The sequence below is a fragment of the Salmo trutta genome, chromosome 27, assembly GCF_901001165.1.
Source record: "Salmo trutta chromosome 27, fSalTru1.1, whole genome shotgun sequence".
NCBI lineage: Eukaryota > Metazoa > Chordata > Actinopteri > Salmoniformes > Salmonidae > Salmo > Salmo trutta.
The window spans coordinates 28,363,891-28,387,734 of record NC_042983.1 but is presented as its reverse complement, the minus strand read 5'-3'; the positions used below and the strand labels follow the sequence as shown (position 1 = coordinate 28,387,734).

Genomic DNA, 23,844 nt, shown 5'->3' with positions numbered 1-23,844 from the left:
ATCAAAAACTACCAATTATATGCATATCCAAGCTTCTGGGCCTGAGTAGCAAGCAGTTTACTTTGGGCATGCTTTTTATCCAAAATTCCGAATGCTATCCCAAAAAAGTTAATGGACACGTATATTTTCCGAAAATACCTCATTGGACAGAATAAGGAGCACACAGTTACACGCCCAGAAGCAAAAGATCAATTAACATTTTATAATTACTGCATCCTCACTTTTGTAACTGCAGTAGTGCAGTCATTTTGTAGTTCAACTGTAGATATTTTGCAGTAAAGACTGCAATTACTGCGTCCAAATTAACACTGTTTATTTTTTTTAAGTAGGTATTGAGGTAACGAGGATTGCCTGTGTCTATGTCTTTTTAAGAGTTACCTACATATTTGTTTGTTTTGATAAATCTGTAGACATTAGTGAGAGGAAACCGGTTTCCCTTTTTCACTGCTCTTTGCGGACACTGCTCTCCATAATTGAAAACACATTCCTGCACATGATGAATGACTGTCCATCCACACTTGTAGCACGCAATCAGCAGACACCACCCACTGATCTGCTTGAGCCTACCTGGCCACGAGGGTTATGTCATCTTAGGTCTATGGCGTATGTAAAACCAAATGCCTAGTTATCTTAGCTGTCTATGGTGATGTTTATGGTAATGGGAGTTAGTTCGTATAGTGAAGTACTACTGTATAAAGTGATAGAAGCTGGTCTGTAGGGAAAAGTCTAATAGAGAGGGTCCTATTGAGTCCGTTCTGATGGGTGGAGATGTGACAGGCTGCCAGCTCATATGGTGTTGTGCTTGAGTCACTTCACAGTGGGTCGTGGGCCCCTCTCGCCCCCATCCCTGGCCTCAACCCTATTCTCTCACAGCCTCGTTTGAGCCATTAGGGCCATAGCAGAAGACGCCCCATGTTTCAAACCACCCCTCTCTGCACCCCACCTCCCCATCCATTCATTCCTCTGCCCTCTACTACTACTCCATCCCATAACCCCCTCTGTGTCTCATAGACAACCTGTCGTGACACGTTGGCTGAGGGCCGCATCACAGTGTTCAGGGTGTTGTGAAAAGCCCTCTCTAATGATGCCATGATTACATGTCTGTCCATCAGCCAGTGCTGTAGCAAATCCACAACTCTGAGAAGACAAGGGGCTAGGGACTTGAAGGGGTTAACTGCCTTTGTATGATTGATTGAACTGAAGTGGTTCATCAAGGTTACTCTGTCTCACATTCAAGGGAGTCGAATGAATATGTATCTTCGTGTCATTTATCTTTGTTGTATCTGTATCATTTTCCATAATCAAATATTAAATGATCTAGGAAGTGTGTTAAGCCATGCCCTTTTAACTGGCAAGGGAAAAAAGTTGGGCTGGTAGGGGTTATCTGGATTTTCTGCCAGGTTACCTATTGTACAGATGAAGAGGAGTGTTGGGTTTTCCCTAATCTGGTACATAACACCTGTAGCAAATACACGGATTACAACTGACTTGAAACAGACAAATTAGGAGATGTAATACTCAACGGTGCTGTACTGCAGGGAAACTGAACACTGCACATGTAGCAACATCATCGCTCGATGCTACTTTAGAATTTAAATGGGTCTATTGATTAAATGGTCATTCATGTAGTCATTGTTCCAAACACCTGTGTTTTGATTCCCCGACAGAGAACCAAACCTGATCAATGTGTGTTGAAAATGCCAATACCACCTGTGGTTTCTGAGAAATATCAATGCTGTAGCTAGAATGTGGCAGGTGTGTTGCATGGAGCAAGGGGAGAGGTATAGGAATTGTCTTTTTCTCTCTCTCACACACACACACACACAGGATATAACTGGTATGATATATTAACTTTATGCTTCTATCTTTCAAATGTACAGGTGTTTACTATGATTATTTTTTAGACTGATGCCAAAGTGACAGTATTAAAAACCGGTCCGTTCAGGTAGAGGATTATTACAGGATATGACATTTGGGTAGCAGCTTTATTTTGTGACAATCTCTCAGCATGTGTCAGAGGCAGGGGTGTGCTTTGCAACAGGTTCTTTACATTAGCGTGGACTTGGCTGTATTGGTCAAAGTGACCCTGCTGATCATGACAGTTCATAACATGGTTGCTCTGGTTCTATCTCCCCATGGCTGTCCCTATCTGAAACTGCCTAGGCCAAGTGTCACTGTGCCACCTCCGTGAACTGTCATCCCTTTGACTTGTCCCCTGTGATTATCTGTTATATTGTAATTCAGCCATCACAATGTGTGATACGGTAAACAAAAGACAGATGGTATTCAATCAGTGTGCGGCATTGGTTGAATATTTCAGTCCTTTTGCCAGTAGACGCCTCTCAACAGTCGAATGAACTGCACCATAATCTAAGTTGCTTCAACTGCTGTGATTAGATAAGGTGTGTGTTATTCTTAAGAACTTTACACATTATTTAACAACTCAAACAAGCAATATCAGCATCTATGTAAAATGACATATGAATTTAATTTTCCCCCAGAATTCATAAAAATGTACATTATATTTTTTTCATTTTTTTTGTTGCCAATCTTGGAAAACTAACCACCATACAAAATGTAAGGCTACAGTACTGTTCTCGGTAATACTTTATTTGGATAGTCCATCTGCAGATATAGACCATCAGTAACATTTCAACTAACTATCTACTAACCCTAGCTGTAACCCTAACCTTAACCGTTATCATAACCCTAAGCTTAGACCGTACCCTAACCCTAAATCTAACAGTAACCATAGCAAGCAGTTGCTTATCAACAGATAGTATGACCATCTGTTGAGCATCTACAGATGGAAAATCCGGACTATATAAATAAAGTCTGACCTGGTTCTCTAATTGCGCTAACAACTAACCTAGGCTAGCAGAGTAATGGTTCAAGCTAGCTACCTCTAATCAAAATTGCACGCTAGCTAGCAAATGTTGTACTTTACTGCTCACTAGCTTCTTCTGCATATCTTACAGTGTTGATAAGAGGTAGTAGGGATTCATTCATAAATGTCACCACAGAACAAGTTCAAAAAGGAAACTGATATGACATATATAACCTTCATTGCTGGCTAATGAATGGCTAAGTATAACTGCTGGATTAAATTTTACTGCAGCCTTGGCAAATATGAAAATGTCTCAGATGGTACTGTTTGTCCTCCAACAGCCCCTTAACAGCTTTCCCACTTATTGTCCTCCCTATCCCTTATGCTACTGATCCAATCCCCCAACTCAATATAGCTACCCATCAGTGTCCTGGAAAAATCTTGTATAAAAAAGTTCCCTTTTCAGGAATCTGAAACAATGTTGTTGTTGCCATATATTAATGGGAATTCACAATGCTTTTTGAATTACTTATATTACTACTAGATTCATTAATCTTTCACAGAACATGGAGTGGAATGTTCTGTGAAACTTTCAATTTATGTTTAAAAAAAGTGAGATACAGAGTTTTTCTAGGACGCCGACATAGGACAGAATTTGCTTCGCACTCATGCAACACACTCCTTCCTCCTTCTCAATCTCAGTGATCACCATCCCTAGTCCTGGACACCTATAGGGCGTGGAGGTTTTTGTTCCAACCCTACACTCACACACCTTGTTCAACGACTCAACTGACCCTTTGAGTAGCTTGATCTGATGTGTTAGTAAGGGCTAGAACAAAAAGCTGATCACTTGGGCTGTTCCCTGAGGGCCCCTGTGTCTGTGGCCTTCCAGATGTGGAGGGCGGTTCCGGCAGAGAGGACCAGGAAAAGGAGGAAGGCGGTGGGGAAACCCACCCAGTCCACCAGGCCCCCTGCCAGGGCACCGAACATCAGCTTCCCCATCACCTCCAGAGTGGACAGGAAACTGTAGTGGGTGGCCTGTAGAGAGAAGAGGAGAGGGTTAGATAGGGGTGAGCTCAGAGAGAGAAAGACCTAGAGGCCACACCACACCAACACAGATGACCTAACATCCCAGACTCCACCTCTCAGGCCCACAGCAACACAACAAGGCAACATAGCCAACGCATCTCCATGGATCTCCACCCTCCACTGACACCTAAATGTTCACACAATGGCAACCTTATTCCATAAACTCAGGTGTATGACATAAAGACTCTACAAATGAAACAATGTAAACTGCTAACCTCTTAACTGAATGGATTTATTTCAGCAGAAACCACTAAGACATCCGCTGTGGCATGCATAGTTATTTAGTACAGTTCTGGTTATCCCTAAATCCACATGATCAAAGTGAGATGGATCTTAATCAATAAGGGGAGGGAGGGATCATGGTGAGCAGATGACTTAGATCATTAGAACTTTGGGGAGGTGAAAAGGCGACAAGGTCTTCCTTAGTTGTGCCTTGACGCCATGTAACATAGCTCCTGTGTGGCTAATTGTAATTTAGCCAGTTACCTGACTCGGACAAATGTCACTGGCGACGAAACGAGCAAACTGTAAAGGAGACATTACCCAGGCATCTTTGCTGGTTCTCAGTATTGAGAAAAGTGCTGGTTTGAGCCAGGTTCACACAGTTGAAGTGCCTATAGACCCGAGTTAAGTGAAGTGCTTTTATTTGGGCTAACTAACTTGCTTAAGAGATTACGTTTCTCTCTCCTGGGCCATCGACAAGCACTCATGGTATCAGCTTTCTGTCACTGGATATGACCTTAAAAAGGTAGCTATATGTGTCACTGTCATGAGAACATTTCAAATTAACCCCAGAGGTTATTAGCTTTGTTTCATTACGTTTTCCTTCCTTAATTGCCCAGATACAGCCTTGTATCCTCCTTGGCGTAGTTTTCCTAGTCAACGACTCCTTGGTAGAACTGTGGTAACTCGTCCCCTTCAGAATTGATTGAGTGACGATTGAGAGGCTGCGAACAGAACACCTCCAGGCAGCGATGGCCCAGTTTAAACAGGACAAAATAAGTTATGTCAAAGAAGTGGGGGAGAGAGAGGGAAATATAGATATGTAAAAGGGGAGAGAGAGTTAGCTAGGAGAAGAAAATGGCCTTGTTAGTCCCGGCTGAAGGGTGGGTGTTGTTGCTGTGAGGAGGGCTACCTGTCCTGCCTGTTGACATCGTAGGATACAGGAGTTTCCGTTTTGCTCGCTAACATAACAGACCATTCCAGAGGCTGCCGGGTTTCAGAGAATTTTGTCTTCTTATATAAAAATCATCTCCTCCAAGTGGAGGTAAAAGGATGAGAACCTCGCTCCGTAAATGTGTGCATACCCTCAAAGATTGGGCCACAGGCAAAAATGTTAACAATTGAGCAAATGCATCCCCATGATAAATATCACTTGATTTCTGACACATCTCAGAGAATTACTTTACCTTTTAAAACATGATTGGAAGTTGAACATAATTGTCCGTTGACGACAGAAATGTAACCAATGGAGTTCAGTTTTTTGGTAAAGATAATTTTATCTATATTTAACTAGGCACGTCAGTTAAGAACAAATTCTTATTTTCAGTGACGGCCTAGGAACAGTTGGTTAACTGCCTTGTTCAGGGGTAGAACGACTGATTTTTACCTTGTCAGCTCGGGGATTTGATTTTGCAACCTTTCGGTTACTAGTCCAATGCCCTAACCACTAGGCTACCTGCCGCCCCAATGTACTGATGATGTTAGACATTTGTACTTACCTCAGTCACATTTACCAAAATCAAGGGATATACAGTTGAAGTCGGAAGTTTACATACACCTTAGCCAAATACATTTAAACTCAGTTTGTCACAATTCCTGACATTTAATCCTAGTAAAAAGTCCCTGTCTTAGGTCATTTAGGATCACCAATTTATTTTAAGAATGTGAAATGTCAGAATAATAGTAGAGAGAATTATTTATTTCAGCTTTTATTTCTTTCATCACATTCCCAGTGGGTCAGAAGTTTGCATACACTCAATTAGTATTTGGTAGCATTGCTTTTAAATTATTTAACTTGGGTCAAACGTTTTGGGTAGCCTTCCACAAGCTTCCCACAATAAGTTGGGTGAATTTTGGTCCATTCCTCCTATTCCTCCTTCCTCCTGAGCTGGTGTAACTGAGTCAGGTTTGTAGGCCTCCTTGCTCGCACATGCTTTTTCAGTTCTGTCCACACATTTTCTATAGGATTGAGGTCAGGGCTGTGTGATGGCCACTCCAATACTTTGACTTTGTTGTCCTTAAGCCATTTTGCCACAACTTTGGAAGTATGCTTGGGGTCATTGTCCATTTGGAAGACCCATTGGCGACCAAGCTTTAACTTCCTGACTGATGTCTTGAGATGTTGCTTCAATATATCCACATAATTTTCGTTCCTCATGATGCCATCTATTTTGTGAAGTGGACCAGTCCCTCCTGCAGCAAAGCACCCCCACAACATGATGCTGCCACCCCTGTGCTTCACGGTTGGAATGGTGTTCTTCGGCTTGCAAGCCTCGCCCTTTTTCCTCCAAACATAACGATGGTCATTATGGCCAAACAGTTCTATTTTTGTTTCATCAGACCAGAGAACATTTCTCCAAAAAGTATGATCTTTGTCCCGATGTGCAGTTGCAAACCGTAGTCTGGCTTTTTTATGGCAGTTTTGGAGCAGTGGCTTCTTCCTTGCTGAGCGGCCTCTTAGGTTATGTCGATATAGGACTCCTTTTACTGTGGAAAAAATACTTTTGTACTTGTTTCCTCCAGCATCTTCACAAGGTCCTTTGCTGTTGTTCTGGGATTGATTTGAACTTTTCGCACCAAAGTACGTTCATCTCTAGGAGACAGAACGCGTCTCCTTCCTGAGCAGTATGACGGCTGCGTGGTCCCATGGTGTTTATACTTGCATACTATTGTTTGTACAGATGAATGTGGTACCTTCAGGCGCTTGGACCAGACATGTGGAAGTCTCCAGTTTTTTTCTGAGGTCTTGGCTGATTTCTTTTGATTTTCCCATGATGTCAAGCAGAGGCACTGAGTTTGAAGGTAGGTCTTGAAATACATCCACAGGTAAATTCTGATCCACTGGAATTGTGATACAGTGAATTATAAGTGAAATAATCTGTCTGTAAACAATTGTTGGAAAACGTACTTGTGTCATGCACAAAGTAGATGACCTAACCGACTAGCCAAAACTATAGTTTGTTAACAAGACATTTGTGGAGTGGTTAAAAAACGAGTGTTAATGACTCCTACCTAAGTGTATGTAAATTTCCGACTTAAACTGTATGTGATTATTTAATATCACTGAAAAAAATTCAGATGTCTGTCTTTAATACATGATTCTCACATAAATGACCTGACTTTGCCATGGGAAACAATGTTCTAGGTTGACAAGTGTGTAGAGGGTGACTCTGACCTGTACACTCTCCTCCGCTCTCTGTGTGCAGTGCATCATGGTTGTGAAGGTGAGCGTTGTGATGAGGCCGCCCAGGAAGTGCTGAATGCTCAAACTCAACACGGCCATACCTGAGGGGCAAACACAGTAACAGCCTACACTGTCTCAAACTCAACACAATATTGCAAAACATTATGGGTGCTTATATTTGTCCTTTTTCACATGTGTGAATTGGGAATGTGTTTTTTGCATATCACACTCTCCCTGAGACCCTTGGAGAGTGGGGTCAAGGCCAGGGTCTGCCATTATCAACAGCAACCCTGGAACAATTAGGGGTTAAGTGCCTTGCTCAAGGGCGCATCGACAGATATTTCACCTTGTCGACTCAGGTATTCGAACTAGTGACCTTTCGGTTACTGGCCCAACACTCTAACCGCTAGGCTACCTGCTGCATCCTGTCTTAAAGTGGTGTTATCTAAATTTGCCTCTTTCTTTTCACTCAGAGTCCCTACTGGATGGATGGTGTGAGAAGGAGAGCTCAGTGGCACAGTGAATATCAGTGGAGCCTGATCTGTCGCTGAACTGAGACAACAAAGGTGGAAGTGAGGGGGGTGCTGTCTCCTTGCGTTCCCCCAAACAAGTTGTTCCCTCTCAGAAGACAGCAGAACACAGGCGACACAGAGTGTCTCTCAGCTCCCACTGACGCTGAATTATTCACCGGAGATGTCGAGTTTTGCAGAATAAGTCTTCTCCATTTCACAGGATTCAGAGAGCGAGACACTAACTCAGCTTATCAGAGTGAGAAAATGGGGCACTCATGTAATATTGAGAATTTTACAGCAAAACATTTTTTAATCTTTGACATCATTGTTCCTTCTCTAAAGAGGGAGGGCTCCACTTCCAGAGGTTTCCAGAGTGAACAGCTCAACATAGGTTCAAACAGGTCACTGAGAAAGCTTCTGTTCTGCTTTCAGCTTTCCTTCAATTTAGTCATGAGATTAAAATGGGATGTTTGTGAGAGATGCTCAAAGCGCTGTAAACTGACCTCTTCACGCACCTCTTCTTCCACCACATACAGTGCCTTCATGAAATGAAAAGCTGAAATGTCTTGAGTCAATACGTTTTCAACCCCTTTGTTATGGAAAGCCTAAATACGTTCAGGAGTAAAACTGTGCTTAACAAGTCACAATAAGTTGCATGGATGAAATAATAGTGCTTAACATCATTTTTTTTATGACTACCTCATCGCTGTACCCCACACATACAATTATCTGTAGTCCCTCAGTCGAGCAGTGAATTTCAAACACAAAGACTAGGGAGGTTTTCCAATGCCTCACAAAGAAGGGCAGCTATTGGTACATAAAAAGCAGACATTGGATATTGCTTTGAGCATGGTGAAGTTATTAATTACACTTTGGATGGTGTATCAATACACACAGTCACTACAAAGATACAGGCGTCCTTCTAAACTCAGTTGCTGGAGAGGAAGGAAACTGCTCAGGGATTTCACCATGTGGCCAGTGGTGACTTTAAAACAGTTACAGAGTTTAACGGCTGTGATAGGACAAAACTGAGGATGGATCAACAACATTGTAGTTACTCCACAATACTAACCTAAATGACAGAAGGAATATAAATATTTAAAAACATGCATCCTGTTTGCAATAAGGCACTAAAGTAAATTTGCAACAAAAAAATTGTCAAAGTAATGAACTTTAAGTCCTGAATACAAAGCGCTATGTTTGGAACAAATTCAACACAACACATCACTGAGTACCACTCGTCATATTTTCAAACATGGTGGTGGCTGCATCATGTTATGGGTATGCTTGTTATCGGCAAGGACTAGAGAGTTTTTTGGGGGATAAAAATAAACGTAATAGAGCTAAGCACAGCCAAAATCCTGGAAATTGTCTGCTTTCTAACAGACTCTGGGAGACAAATTCACCTTTCCGCAGGACAATAACCAAGATGACATTGAATGTTGCTGAGTGGCCTAGTTAAAGTTTTGACTTAAATCGGCTTAAACATCTATGTCTAGAAACGATCAATAACAAACTTGACAGAGCTTGAAGAATTTTTAAAACAATAATGTGCAAATATTGTACAATCCAGGTATGCAAAGCTTTTAGAGTCTTACCCAGAAAAACACAGCTGTAATTGCTGCCAAAGGTGATTCTAACATGTATTGACTCAGGGGTGTGAATACTTATGTAAATAATATATTTCTGTATTTCATTTTCAATACATTTGCAAAAATGTCTTAAAACATGTTTTCACTTTGTCATTATGGGGTATTGTGTGTAGATGGGTGAGAATATATATTTTTTTTAATCCATTTTGAATTCCAGCTGTAACACAATTTATTTATCCTTTATTTAACTAGGCAAGTCAGTTAAGAACAAATTCTTATTTACAATGACGATCTAGGAACAGTGGGTTAACTGCCTTGTTCAGGGGCAGAACGACAGATTTTTACCTTGTCAGCTCGGGGATTCGATCGAGCAACCTTTCAGTTACTGGCCCAATGCTCTAACCACTAGGCTACCTACCGCCCTCCGAGACTAACTTAATGTGAAATAAGTCAAGGGGTATGAATAGTTTCTGAAAGCACTGTATGTGTGTGTTGTATGTATAGGCCTTATGTACCAGGTCTCTATTGAAAAATGTATTTCTATCTCCAAGAGACAAACCTGGTTAAATAAAGGTTCAATAAAGGTTAAATAAAGGTTCAATCAAGAAGGCATGAATATGAACGGGTTACACGTATATTTTTTATTTATGTATAGGCCTAAATGTGGATGGGTTACACGTGAGACAATGTTATATGTATAGGCCTAAATGTGGATGGGTTACACGTGAGACAATGTTATATGTATAGGCCTAAATGTGGATGGGTTACACGTGAGACAATGTTATATGTATAGGCCTAAATGTGGATGGGTTACACGTGAGACAATGTTATATGTATAGGCCTAAATGTGGATGGGTTACACGTGAGACAATGTTATATGTATAGGCCTAAATGTGGATGGTTTACACGTGAGACAATGTTATATGTATAGGCCTAAATGTGGATGGGTAACACGTGAGACAATGTTATATGTATAGGCCTAAATGTGGATGGGTTACACGTGAGACAATGTTATATGTATAGGCCTAAATGTGGATGGGTAACATAAGACACAATGTGTTATTTGTTTCGCCATGGGGTCAGGGGGTTAGAGTGTGGCCGTTGTAGAAGCATACGATGGGTATCCAGTAAAGTCCATCATGTGTAGCTTTCGTGTACCAAAGCGGATGGATCTGCGAGCCCAGTGGTTTTGTTCATAGTAGTCTTGACTACCTGTGTGAGTCAGTGAGGTCACATGGAGGTGCCTGCCTTCATTCATCAGAGTCACACATTCACCTGCCTCCTGCTCCCACTTTGTGCAAGGTGAAAGAAAGATATTGAGGTACGGATAGACAAACAGATGTGGCTTGTGGGGGACTAGAGACGCGTACAGGTCTAAATCAGTGGAAAAGGACAGGCTGGTTAGAGTCAATGATGTACAGTATGTCCATGGTTAGTGAACTGATGACATTGACCACGTTTACATGCACACCAATATCCCGTTATTATTCGGGATACTCAAGTATTCTGTTTTTGAGTTGACGCATATAAACATCATATCCCGTTTACAATAACCCCAAAAAGCTTGCATCACGGTTATAAGAAACCCAGATAAGATGCCTGGGATATGCTGATCCAAGATGGGATACTGTGGCATGTAAACATCTTATGCCGTTTACTGTTGTTTTCCAGGCTCAGTTGTGCATATCATGGGTGTTGTGCATTCTATGGTGTTGTGTGATGATCTTTTTATCTGATTATCAAACAAATCACTTAACAAAGGTAGGATACCTGCGCAGTTCCATCCACCATTAATAATTCCATAATAATTTTGCCTACTATAATGAATTTACTATATTTTAAATCAAGTTTCTGCTTATAATTTCAGACATTTGGTAGGCCATTTGTTTGTAAACTGTGGTTTGATAGCCTACATGCAGCTTTGCTTCTGTCATAACTTGTTGCCCCAGAAGACGAAATAAAGTAGTGCTCACCAGAATAATCTCTTACATCAATAGAATGAATGCATTAATCTAGTTAACACCAGTAAAGTTGTTTCGTTGAGGAACCGGGGAGAAAACACAATAACTCCAACACAGTGGAAAAATTGGTCCTGTGCAAAATGTCCAAATGCCATCAGTTTGATCGGTTTTAAGGAAAGGAAAAGCTAAGAAAACGACTAAACAAGTTTCTGATAAGACTTCAGTTCGTCTTGGCTGCATATTTTATGTGGTTGAAATACTGTCTGCTTGCATAACAGTGTCAAAGACAAAACATTACACGCACATTGACATTTTCTCAAGAGATGCTGAAAGAAAGAAATCAGACTTTTCCACTCCTGTTCCAGACACAAAATTAACATTTGTTGTCTAGTTTTACTGCAATAAATGCATAATTCTGCAGAGTTCATATTTTATTACTCTACATGTGAGAGGTTATAGACCTACAGTCAGTGTCCAGATTTCAGTTACTATTCCATTTAACCCATGTGAACATCAATGAGGAATATTCTGTTTATTCATGGATACAGGGATACTCGTGAGCGGGATATCAAAGGTGCATGTAAACAGCTTATCCCGAACAAGACCTTAAGCGGGATATGAGCTACTATCTGGAATGCTGTGCGCATGTAAACGTGGTCAATGCTGCCTAGTCAAGTTGTGGTCAGAGTGCGGTCTGGTCTTCTCTCACCTTTCATGAGTGGAGAAGGTTCTAGCACGGTCAGAAGGGAGCTCTGGAACACCATACTGACAGTCCGCATCACAAACGCCCGCCTCATCAGAGAGCCAATACTGTGGAGACACACAAGACAGACAACCAGTCACAAATTCCATTTGACACACACACAGGCGAAGAATACTGTGTAGTATGTGTATGCTAACAAAAACAAACACCATACTTACTTCTACAGTAGCACACACACCCACACTCCAGGGTTTCCGTTAGGAAAATGTGCCACCGGACATTTGACTGGCAACATTTTAATTTACTAGACATTTGTCAAAGACGTTCAGCTTAAACTAGGCTCTGTATGCTAGGCTCTGTATGCTAGGCTCTGTATGCTAGGCTCTGTATGCTAGGCTCTGTATGCTAGGCTCTGTATGCTAGGCTCTGTATGCTAGGCTCTGTATGCTAGGCTCTGTATGCTAGGCTCTGTATGCTAGGCTCTGTATGCTAGGCTCTGTATGCTAGGCTCTGTATGCTAGGCTCTGTATGCTGTGCGTGTGTGATAAAACAAAAATATACATGTGCCAATTTAATTCCACTACATTATGGAAATTAACCCATAGACCGATAAGCATGACTGGTCAAATGCATTTAGATCAACTGGCATTTCCATCAATGAATAGGCTAAAAGGCATTATTTTGCTATGGGATTTTTTTTTCTCTCCCAGACATTTGGCCGGTGCAAATTTTATTTATCAGCTTAAAAAATCTATATTGGCCATAAGCCGTCTATTACCGGCTAATGGAAACCGTGACACACACACACACACACACACACACACACACACACACACACACACACACACACACACACACACACACACACACACACACAACGTGTCCCCAGACGCTAATTGATTCCTTGTTAGTCTAAGAGCTGTGTCTCCCGGTAGGCATGGCTCAGCTCATGGGGTAATCAATAACCCAAGGAGCTCCAAAGCGTGGTAAATTAATGACCATCAGTCTTCTCACCCCCTTAGAGCATTGTGTTGTGTGTTGTGTGTTGTGTGTGTGTGTATCTCCCAGGGATTACCCCTGTGCCAATCAGTCCCCAAAGGATCCTGTCAATCAGACTAACCAGACACGTGTCACTGTCTGGTATCTGACATCTATACAATCTGACAAGGACATTACCACATGGACATTACCACAGCTAAGTTTGATTTAACTATGACATGAGAAATATACCAACTATACTCAAATCTGATACCAAATAGTATCTACCCATTCTGTCAGTCTTTACGTCTACAGGCTCTACAACACCTCTCTCATTTCTCCTTCTTTACCCTTTCCACTGGAAAACCAATCTGCTATCATTCACATAATAAAGACATTCTTTCCCTCATTTTTTATTCTCTCCTTCTCAATGACACTCTTTCAAATCTGGCACTCTGAGGAGTTGCCGTAGTGATGTGGTGAGAGGAGAACCTGCCTCGCTACTGACACCTCACACCGGCCGGGCTGCGATACTGTATAGGCTCTCGGGTTACCGATGGCGATCTATGTGAGGCGGTCAGTCTCTGGCCACTCAGGCGTTTCTGATGGGGCCCAGGATAAATGTTCAAATTTGATTTGAGAGCATTGAGACGGCTTGGTGGATTGGCTTTGTGTAGTGTGTGTATGTGTGCTTGCGTGTTGGGAGGTGGGGGAGAGTGGTGGTGAGTCATTCTGTGGGAATCTGGACTGGGTGTACAGTGTCAGGTGAACGCACCTCTGTGTGTGAAAATGTGACAATTCTGCCCGAGTCCTAGTGAAGACATCAAAACTATGAAATAACACATATGGAATCATGTAGTAACCAAAAGAAGTGTTAAACAAATCAAAACATGTTTTATATTTGAGATTCTTCAAATAGCCACCCCTTGCCTTGATGACAGCATTGCACACTCTTGGCATTCTCTCAACCAGCTTCATGAGGTAGTCACCTGGAATGCATTCTCAAAAACTTAGACAGGAAGAAAGAGTAGAAGCATCAGAGACCATATGGAGATGTAATTCAAACAGGACAGACCACAGACTTCTGCAGACGTTTTATAGAAAGACAAGATATTGGTATTCTCTTCATATAGGTCCTATTTCAGCTCGATGCTAATGGAAGTATTATCATTAACCAATCTATCTTTGTGAGTGCTAGCAATGGTGATGTACACTACATGACCAAAAGTATGTGAACACCTGCATGTCGAACATCTCATTCCAAAATCACAGGCATTAATATGGAGTTGGTCTCCCCTTTGCTGCTATAACAGCCTCCACTCCTCTGGGAAGGCTTTCCACTAGATGTTGGAACATTGCTGCAGGGACTTCCTTCCATTCAGCCACAAGATAATTAGTGGGGTCGGGCACTGATGTTGGACGATTAGGTCTGGCTCGCAGTCCTCGTTCCAATTAATCCCAAAGGTGTTCGATGGGGTTGAGGTCAGCGCTCTGTGCAGGCCAGTCAAATTCTTCAACACCGATCTCGACAAACCATTTTGCTTTGTGCACGAGGGCATTGTCATGCTGAAACAGGAAAGGGCCTTCCCCAAACTGTTGCCACAAAGCTGGAAGGACAGAATCGTCTAGAATGTCATTGTATGCTGTAGCGTTAAGATTTCCCTTCACTGGAACTAACGGGCCTAGCACGAACCATGAAAAACTGCCCCAGACCATTATGCCTACTCCACCAAACTTTACAGTTGGCATTATGCATTGGTGCAGGTAGCGTTCTCCTGGCATCCGCCAAACCCAGACTTGTCCTTCGGACTGCCAGATGGTGAAGAGTGATTCATCCCTTCCGAGAACGCTTTCAACTGCTCCAGAGTCCAATGACTGCAAGCTTTACACCACTACAGCCGACGCTTGGCATTGTGCGTGGTGATCTTAGGCTTGTGTGTGGCTGATCGGCCATGGAAACCCATTTCCTGAAGCTCCTGCCGAACAGTTCTTGTGCTGACGTTGCTTCCAGAGTCATTTTGGACCTTGGTAGTGAGCGTTGCAACCGAGGAAAGATGATTTGTACGCGCCACATGCTTCAGAACTCAGCGGAACCATTCTATGAGCTTGTGTGGCCTACCACTTCGTGGCTGAGCCGTTGTTGCTCCTAGATGTTTCCACTTCACAATAACAGCACTTATAGTTGACCGGGCCGCTCTAGCAGGGCAGAAATTTGATGAACTGACTTGTTGGAAAGGAAGCATCCTATGAAGGTGCAACGTTGAAAGTCTTCAGTAAGGCCAATCTACTGTCAATGATTGTCTATGGAGATTGAATGGCTGTGTGCTCAATTTTATACACCTGTCAGCAAGAGGTGTGGCTGAAATAGCCAAATCCAATAACTTACGTATTGTTGTTATTTATAGATTGCATTACATCACATGTATTGTTTTCTGCATTGGGGGTTGAGTTAGGGTAGTGGATGTGCTGTAATGGCATTTGGCGAAAATGTAAGGTTAACTAGCAATTGAAAGGAGAACTTTAATCTCTAGAGCTGAGGCATCCCTGCTTTGTTGTGCAGCTGCTGCCTTTCCAAATGTATGTTCTACTACTGTTTGCTAGGAACTTCAATATTATTCTTAGAAAATAAGATGACGTCAAGGAGAGTCTCTATAGGAGTGACATTTTTCACGAGCAAATGGCGCTGCTGCAGATTATAATGACGTTTAGGCTAAAGTCTGTGATCTGTGATCTCTCTCAAAAACAAGACAGTTTTAGTTCACTTCATGTTAGGTCAATAGAAATAGTTGATTATTGGTGTAAGCTTTGAATTATCAGCTGTAGAACACAGAAGACCTAGTGTTGCTGCTGGGGCCTGTCTCCTTGCCTCACTGGAGGCTACAAAGCATCTCCCCGTGCTGTTCTCCTACCACACACAGAGGGCTATACACACACACACACACACACACACACACACACACACACACACACACACACACACACACACACCCCCAATGTGGGGAGGGGAGGTGATGGGGTGACGTGATATCTGTGCCACAGAAAGGGACACTAAAATGGGCACTATAGACAGTGTTGCTTCTGAACGCTAACAGGAGAGTGCTGCCTCTGAACGCTAACAGGAGAGTGCTGCCTCTGAACGCTAACAGGAGAGTGCTGCCTCTGAACGCTAACAGGAGAGTGCTGCCTCTGAACGCTAACAGGAGAGTGCTGCCTCTGAACGCTAACAGGAGAGTGCTGCCTCTGAACGCTAACAGGAGAATGCTGCCTCTGAACGCTAACAGGAGAGTGCTGCCTCTGAACGCTAACAGGAGAGTGCTGCCTCTGAACGCTAACAGGAGAGTGCTGCCTCTGAACGCTACCTGAACTGGGAGAGCAGCAGGCCACCGAGGGAGGAGCCACAGATTGAGAAGCACATGGCGATCACGCCGTTCCAGAACCCCAGCTCCCGGGCTGTCATGTGATGGTCCAAAAGGAAGAGCGGGAACATGGTCACCGCACCCTGCTCACCTGTGGATAGAGAGAGAGAGAGAGGGAGAGAGGACAAACCAGTTGGAGTTCAGGTTAGACAAGAGAGAGTTAGACTCTAAACACAAATCTGTTCATCTGTAGTTTTAGTCGTTTTATCAACAACATAGGCAAGAGTTAACTACGATGGATTAGCCATTGTTTGAAATAAACACACTCAAAAACACCCACAATCCACCTTCCTGTGACAGAGCTATTTAAAGGAAAAAAGGAAGAAGAAAACAATAGTGGATTTCTTCACTGTGTATGACAACTCCAACTTTCTTAAACACTGTGACAGTAACAAAGCAGTTACTTTTAATAGACTGGACAATGTTATATTGGTGCTTTCTTAATCTAACAACATACACTATTCCTAGATACCGTAAATTCCGGACTATAAGCCGCAACTTTGAACCTCGCGGCTTAAACAGTGACGTGGCTAATATATGGATTTTTCCCGCTTTCAATTTTTTTTTTTTTTTTAAAACACATTCTGTGACGTGCTCAGTTTTTTGGCGGCATGAAGCTTTCATTAGACCAATGAAATTGCCGAACAGGTTAAGGTCAAACAACTTTTTTGTTTACTGTTTAGATTAAATCGAGCGCTCTCAAACTTCCCATCATTCTGATTACGGTAGTCATTTTGTCACCCTCATCATGGCAAAGACACAGAGAAATGCATATGATGCAGCTTTCAAGTTGAAGGCGATTGATCTGGCTGTTGGAAAAGGAAATAGAGCTGCTGCACGGGAGCTTGGTCTTAATTAGTCGATGAGAAGAGGTTGGAAACAGCAGCGTGAGGAATTGACTCAGTGCAAAAAGACAACTAAAGCTTACTGCTAATTTTTTGTTACAAGCCGTGTTTCGTTAAAGCCTGTGTAAAGTTCATTTGTTTCAATGTACCGGTAGGCACCTGCGGCTTATAGACATGTGCAGCTTATTTATGTTCAAAATAATATATATTTTTTAATTCAGTGGGTGCGGCTTATATTCAGGTGCGCTTAATAGTCCGGAAATTACGGTAGTACCAATAATAGATGTCAAACAAAACAAAGAATATCCTGCGTCATTTTTCAAAAGGGCCTAATGTGAAACTTCCTCACATAACACAAGCCTCAGTCACAGAGCTTTAGCTTGAAATAAAAGTTTCTCAGTGAGACAATAGTGTCTCTGTGTGGTTTTGAAGGCGGGACAATGTTCTGCCGAACGACACTGTAAAATATTTAGCGCCGCCGCCATTATTAATGGAGAGTGACTTCACAAAGACAGGGAGACGGAGTGCTGAGTGACAGCTCAGAGACTGCTGTCAAAGAGACGACACACTCACACACACACACTTGGCCAGAAGAAAAACAAAAATAGAGAGAGAATCTTTCACGTGAAATGGAGAAGGATATCAAAAAGAGTTCTTAGAGAAGACGCTCGAAACCTCCTGGCACATGGGAACGCTACGACAACGCACACGTTAAGACAACGCTATGTGACAGCCAAGCTAAATGTATGGCAGGAGAATGAGAGGGATAAACAGAGGTTGCTGTGATGACATATTCATTCAGCGTCTATATTCTATATGCCAAGGCAGCACTAACATCAGCAGCTATCAGCTACTGTACTACTCACTATTTCCCACCAGCACCGGTTGAAACCTGGGGAACTTTTTATCATCCAACAGGGTAGATAGTTTGAGCATTTGTCATTACGGTAAGACATTACTTAAATAGGCAATCTGTCATTGCTACATCAACTTTTTGGACTTTGAAATGATCGATATACACCCATTGATTCTTGAAGAATATATTCTGGCTACAAAACATTAGGAACACATACCTAATATTGAGTTGCACCCCATTTTGCCCTCAGAACAGCCTCAATTTGTCAGGGCATGGACTCCACAAGGTATCGAAAGCGTTTCACAGGGATGCTGGCCCATGTTGACTACAATGCTTCCCACAATTGTGTCAAGTTGGCTGGATGTCCTTTGGGTGGTAGACCATTCTTGATACACATGGGAAACTGTTGAGCGTGAAAAACCCTCAAACCGGGGCACCTGGCACCTATTGCCATTCCCCGTTCAAAGGCACTTAAATCTTTTGTCTTGCCCATTCAACCTCTGAATGGCACACACACAATCCATGTCTCAATTGTCTCAAGGCTTAAAAAGCATTTTTTAACCTGTCTCCTCCCCTTCATATACACTGATTGAAGTGGATTTAACAAGTGACATCAATAAGGGATCATAGCTTTCACCTGGATACACCTGGTCGGTCTATGACATGGAAAGAGCAGGTGTCCTTAATGTTTTTTACACTCAGTGTAATTCAAATGCATCATGAGCTTAGTTAAATTCTTTAACTCCATCAAAACCCCAAATATACATTTGTTTTACTCATTTGTTTGTAAACAGTGTAGGTCTTATTGTAAACAAACACTGCATCAAAATAGCCTAAAAATATGGTTATAACTATAATTTTGATGTCATATTTAATATTTACATTTTAGTCATTTAGCAAACGCTCTTATCCAGAGCGACTTACAGTTAGTGCATTCATCTTAAGATAGCTAGGTGGGACAACCACATATCACAGTCATAGTAATTACATTTTTCCTCAATAAAGTAGCTAATAGCAAAGTCAGAGTTAGTAAGTAAGTGTTAGTTCACAAAATGCATTTTTATGCGGGGGGGGGGGGGGGGCTCTGCTGTCCTAGCTATAGGGGGAAGCCAGTTCCACCATTGTGCAAGGGAAGAGAAGAGCTTGGACTGGGCTGAGCAGGAGCTGCCCCCCCATAGGGGTGGGAGGGCCAAGAGACCAAGCGTGCTCGGGTTGGTGTGTAGGGTTTGAGCATAGCCTGAAGATTGGGAGGGGCAGTTGGTCACTCATGGGATGGTCAGTCCTTGCATCCATAGCTCTGTCTATGAATTTGAGAGTGGTTACATTCCTGCAACCCCATCCCTGAGCTATTTACCAAAACACTGGATAGGGTAACACCTTTGTTGTTGTTTGAACAACAGATTGTTCTTTTAAAGCCTTTATGATGTCTGATAAACCGCAGGCTACTGTTGCACATGGAAACCATGTGTTTGATGTATTTGATACCAATCCACTCATTCCACTCCAGCCATTACCACGAGCCCTGTCCTCTCCAATTAAGGTGCCACCAACCTCCTATGCTTGATTCTTTACCAGTGGTTGTGTCTCTACAGCATTCAGTGCTCCAACTGCTTCAAACTCATTATTTCTTTAAAAGGGGAGTGCAGACAAACACAACAAGGCTGATTATTCAATTCTATAAATATTCTCAAAGCAACAATTGTCCATTTCAGTGGGGATTTCATTAGGCATCCACAAAGAAGAAACTAGTAGAGAGGGGGTATGGGAGAGAGATAGAGAGATAGAATGACAGAGAGAGAGAGAGGGAGAATGACAGAGACAGAAAATGGAAAAGGTGGAGAGAAATATAATGGATAAGAGAGAGAGAGGGGTAAAGGAGAAACATGAACAGACAGAGAGAGAGGGGTAAGGGAGAAACATGAACAGACAGAGAGAGAGGGGTAAGGGAGAAACATGAACAGACAGAGAGAGAGGGGTAAGGGAGAAACACGAACAGACAGAGAGAGAGGGGTAAGGGAGAAACATGAACAGACAGAGAGAGAGGGGTAAGGGAGAAACATGAACAGACAGAGAGAGAGGGTTAAGGGAGAAACACAAACAGACAGAGAGAGAGAGGGGTAAGGGAGAAACATGAACAGACAGAGAGAGAGAGAGGTAAGGGAGAAACATGAAGAGACAGAGAGAGGGGGGTAAGGGAGAAACATGAACAGACAGAGAGAGAGAGGGGTGAGGGAGAAACATGAACAGACAGAGAGAGAGAGGGGTAAGGGAGAAACATGAACAGACAGAGAGAGAGGGGTAAAGGAGAAACATGAACAGACAGAGAGAGAGGGGTAAGGGAGAAACATGAACAGACAGAGAGAGAGGGGTAAGGGAGAAACATGAACAGACAGAGAGAGAGGGGTAAGGGAAAAACACGAACAGACAGAGAGAGAGAGGGGTAAGGGAGAAACATGAACAGACAGAGAGAGAGGGGTAAGGGAGAAACATGAACAGACAGAGAGAGAGAGGGGTAAGGGAGACACATGAACAGACAGAGAGAGAGAGAGGAGTAAGGGAGAAACATGAACAGACAGAGAGAGAGGGGTAAGGGAGAAACATGAACAGACAGAGAGAGAGGGGTAAGGGAGAAACATGAACAGACAGAGAGAGAGGGTAAGGGAGAAACATGAACAGACAGAGAGAGAGGGGTAAAGGAGAAACATGAACAGACAGAGAGAGAGGGGTAAGGGAGAAACATGAACAGACAGAGAGAGAGGAGTAAGGAAGAAACATGAACAGACAGAGAGAGAGGGGTAAGGGAGAAACATGAACAGACAGAGAGAGAGGGGTAAGGGAGAAACATGAACAGACAGAGAGAGAGGGGTAAGGGAGAAACATGAACAGACAGAGAGAGAGGGTAAGGGAGAAACATGAACAGACAGAGAGAGAGGGGTAAGGGACAAACACAAACAGACAGAGAGAGAAGGGTAAGGGAGAAACATGAACAGACAGAGAGAGAGGGGTAAGGGAGAAACATGAACAGACAGAGAGAGGGGGGGTAAGGGACAAACACGAACAGACAGAGAGAGAGGGGTAAGGGAGAAACAGACAGACAGAGAGAGAGGGGTAAGGGAGAAACATGAACAGACAGAGAGAGAGGGGTAAGGGAGAACACGAACAGACAGAGAGAGAGGGGTAAGGGAGAAACATGAACAGACAGAGAGAGAGGGGTAAGGGAGAAACATGAACAGACAGAGAGAGAGGGTTAAGGGAGAAACACAAACAGACAGAGAGAGAGAGGGGTAAGGGAGAAACATGAACAGACAGAGAGAGAGAGAGGTAAGGGAGAAACATGAAGAGACAGAGAGAGAGGGGTAAGGGAGAAACATGAACAGACAGAGAGAGAGAGGGGTGAGGGAGAAACATGAACAGACAGAGAGAGAGGGGTAAGGGAGAAACATGAACAGACAGAGAGAGAGGGGTAAGGGAGAAACATGAACAGACAGAGAGAGAGGGGTAAGGGAGAAACATGAACAGACAGAGAGAGAGGGGTAAAGGAGAAACATGAACAGACAGAGAGAGAGGGGTAAGGGAGAAACATGAACAGACAGAGAGAGAGGGGTAAGGGAGAAACATGAACAGACAGAGAGAGAGAGGTAAGGGAGAAACATGAACAGACAGAGAGAGAGGGGTAAAGGAGAAACATGAACAGACAGAGAGAGAGGGGTAAGGGAGTAACATGAACAGACAGAGAGAGAGAGGGGTAAGGGAGAAACATGAACAGACAGAGAGAGGGGTAAAGGAGAAACATGAACAGACAGAGAGAGAGGGTAAGGGAGAAACATGAACAGACAGGAGAGAGGGGTAAGGGAGAAACATGAACAGACAGAGAGAGAGGGGTAAGGGAAAAACACGAACAGACAGAGAGAGAGGGGTAAGGGAGAAACATGAACAGACAGAGAGAGAGGGGTAAGGGAGAAACATGAACAGACAGAGAGAGAGAGAGGCGTAAGGGAGACACATGAACAGACAGAGAGAGAGAGAGGAGTAAGGGAGAAACATGAACAGACAGAGAGAGAGGGGTAAGGGAGAAACATGAACAGACAGAGAGAGGAGTAAGGGAGAAACATGAACAGACAGAGAGAGAGGGGTAAGGGAGAAACATGAACAGACAGAGAGAGAGGGGTAAAAGGAGAAACATGAACAGACAGAGAGAGAGGGGTAAGGGAGAAATATGAACAGACAGAGAGAGAGGAGTAAGGAAGAAACATGAACAGACAGAGAAGAGGGGTAAGGGAGAAACATGAACAGACAGAGAGAGAGGGGTAAGGGAGAAACATGACAGACAGAGAGAGAGGGGTAAAGGGAGAAACATGAACAGACAGAGAGAGAGGGGTAAGGGAGAAAACACGAACAGACAGAGAGAGAGGGGTAAGGGAGAAACATGAACAGACAGAGAGAGAGGGGTAAGGGACAAACACAAACAGACAGAGAGAGGGGGGTAAGGGACAAACACGAACAGACAGAGAGAGAGGGGTAAGGGAGAAACATGAACAGACAGAGAGAGAGGGGTAAGGGAACAACACGAACAGACAGAGAGAGAGGGGTAAGGGACAAACACAAACAGACAGAGAGAGAGGGGTAAGGGACAAACACGAACAGACAGAGAGAGAGGGGTAAGGGAGAAACATGAACAGACAGAGAGAGAGGGGTAAGGGAGAAACATGAACAGACAGAGAGAGAGAGGTAAGGGAGAAACATGAACAGACAGAGAGAGAGGGTAAGGGAGAATGAACAGACAGAGAGAGAGGGGTAAGGGAGAAACATGAACAGACAGAGAGAGAGAGGGGTAAGGGAGAAACATGAACAGACAGAGAGAGAGAGGGGTAAGGGAGAAACATGAACAGACAGAGAGAGAGGGGTAAGGGAGAAACATGAACAGACAGAGAGAGAGGGTAAGGGAGAAACATGAACAGACAGAGAGAGAGAGGGGTAAGGGAGAAACATGAACAGACAGAGAGAGAGGGGTAAGGGAGAAACATGAACAGACAGAGAGAGAGAGGGGTAAGGGAGAAACATGAACAGACAGAGAGAGAGGGGTAAGGGAGAAAGAACAGACAGAGAGAGAGGGTAAGGGAGAAACATGAACAGACAGAGAGAGAGGGGTAAGGGAGAAACATGAACAGACAGAGAGAGAGGGGTAAGGGAGAAACACGAACAGACAGAGAGAGAGGGGTAAGGAGAAACATGAACAGACAGAGAGAGAGGGGTAAGGGAGAAACATGAACAGACAGAGAGAGAGAGGCGTAAGGGAGACACATGAACAGACAGAGAGAGAGAGAGGAGTAAGGGAGAAACATGAACAGACAGAGAGAGAGGGGTAAGGGAGAAACATGAACAGACAGAGAGAGAGGGGTAAGGGAGAAACATGAACAGACAGAGAGAGAGAGGGTAAGGGAGAAACATGAACAGACAGAGAGAGGGGTAAAGGAGAAACATGAACAGACAGAGAGAGGGGTAAGGGAGAAACATGAACAGACAGAGGAGAGGGTAAGGAAGAAACATGAACAGACAGAGAGAGAGGGTTAAGGGAGAAACATGACAACAGAGAGAGAGGGGTAAGGGAGAAACATGAACAGACAGAGAGAGAGGGGTAAGGAGAACATGAACAACGAGA

The 23,844-nt window shown here is 43.3% G+C and overlaps 1 protein-coding gene across 1 annotated transcript in view; it reads right to left on the bottom strand.

Annotated features, from left to right (window-relative positions):
- Positions 1 to 1,966: 1,966 nt before the first annotated feature.
- LOC115164808 (major facilitator superfamily domain-containing protein 3-like) overlaps positions 1,967 to 23,844 on the bottom strand; it is a 29,961-nt gene continuing 8,083 nt past the window's right edge. The window contains exons 3-6 of the mRNA XM_029717623.1: positions 16,428 to 16,575; positions 12,097 to 12,197; positions 7,314 to 7,423; positions 1,967 to 3,865 (exon numbers count right to left, since the gene is read on the bottom strand). Coding sequence (XP_029573483.1) covers positions 3,674 to 3,865; positions 7,314 to 7,423; positions 12,097 to 12,197; positions 16,428 to 16,575 — 551 coding nt within the window. The 3' untranslated portion in view covers positions 1,967 to 3,673. The remainder of the gene's footprint in view (positions 3,866 to 7,313; positions 7,424 to 12,096; positions 12,198 to 16,427; positions 16,576 to 23,844) is intronic.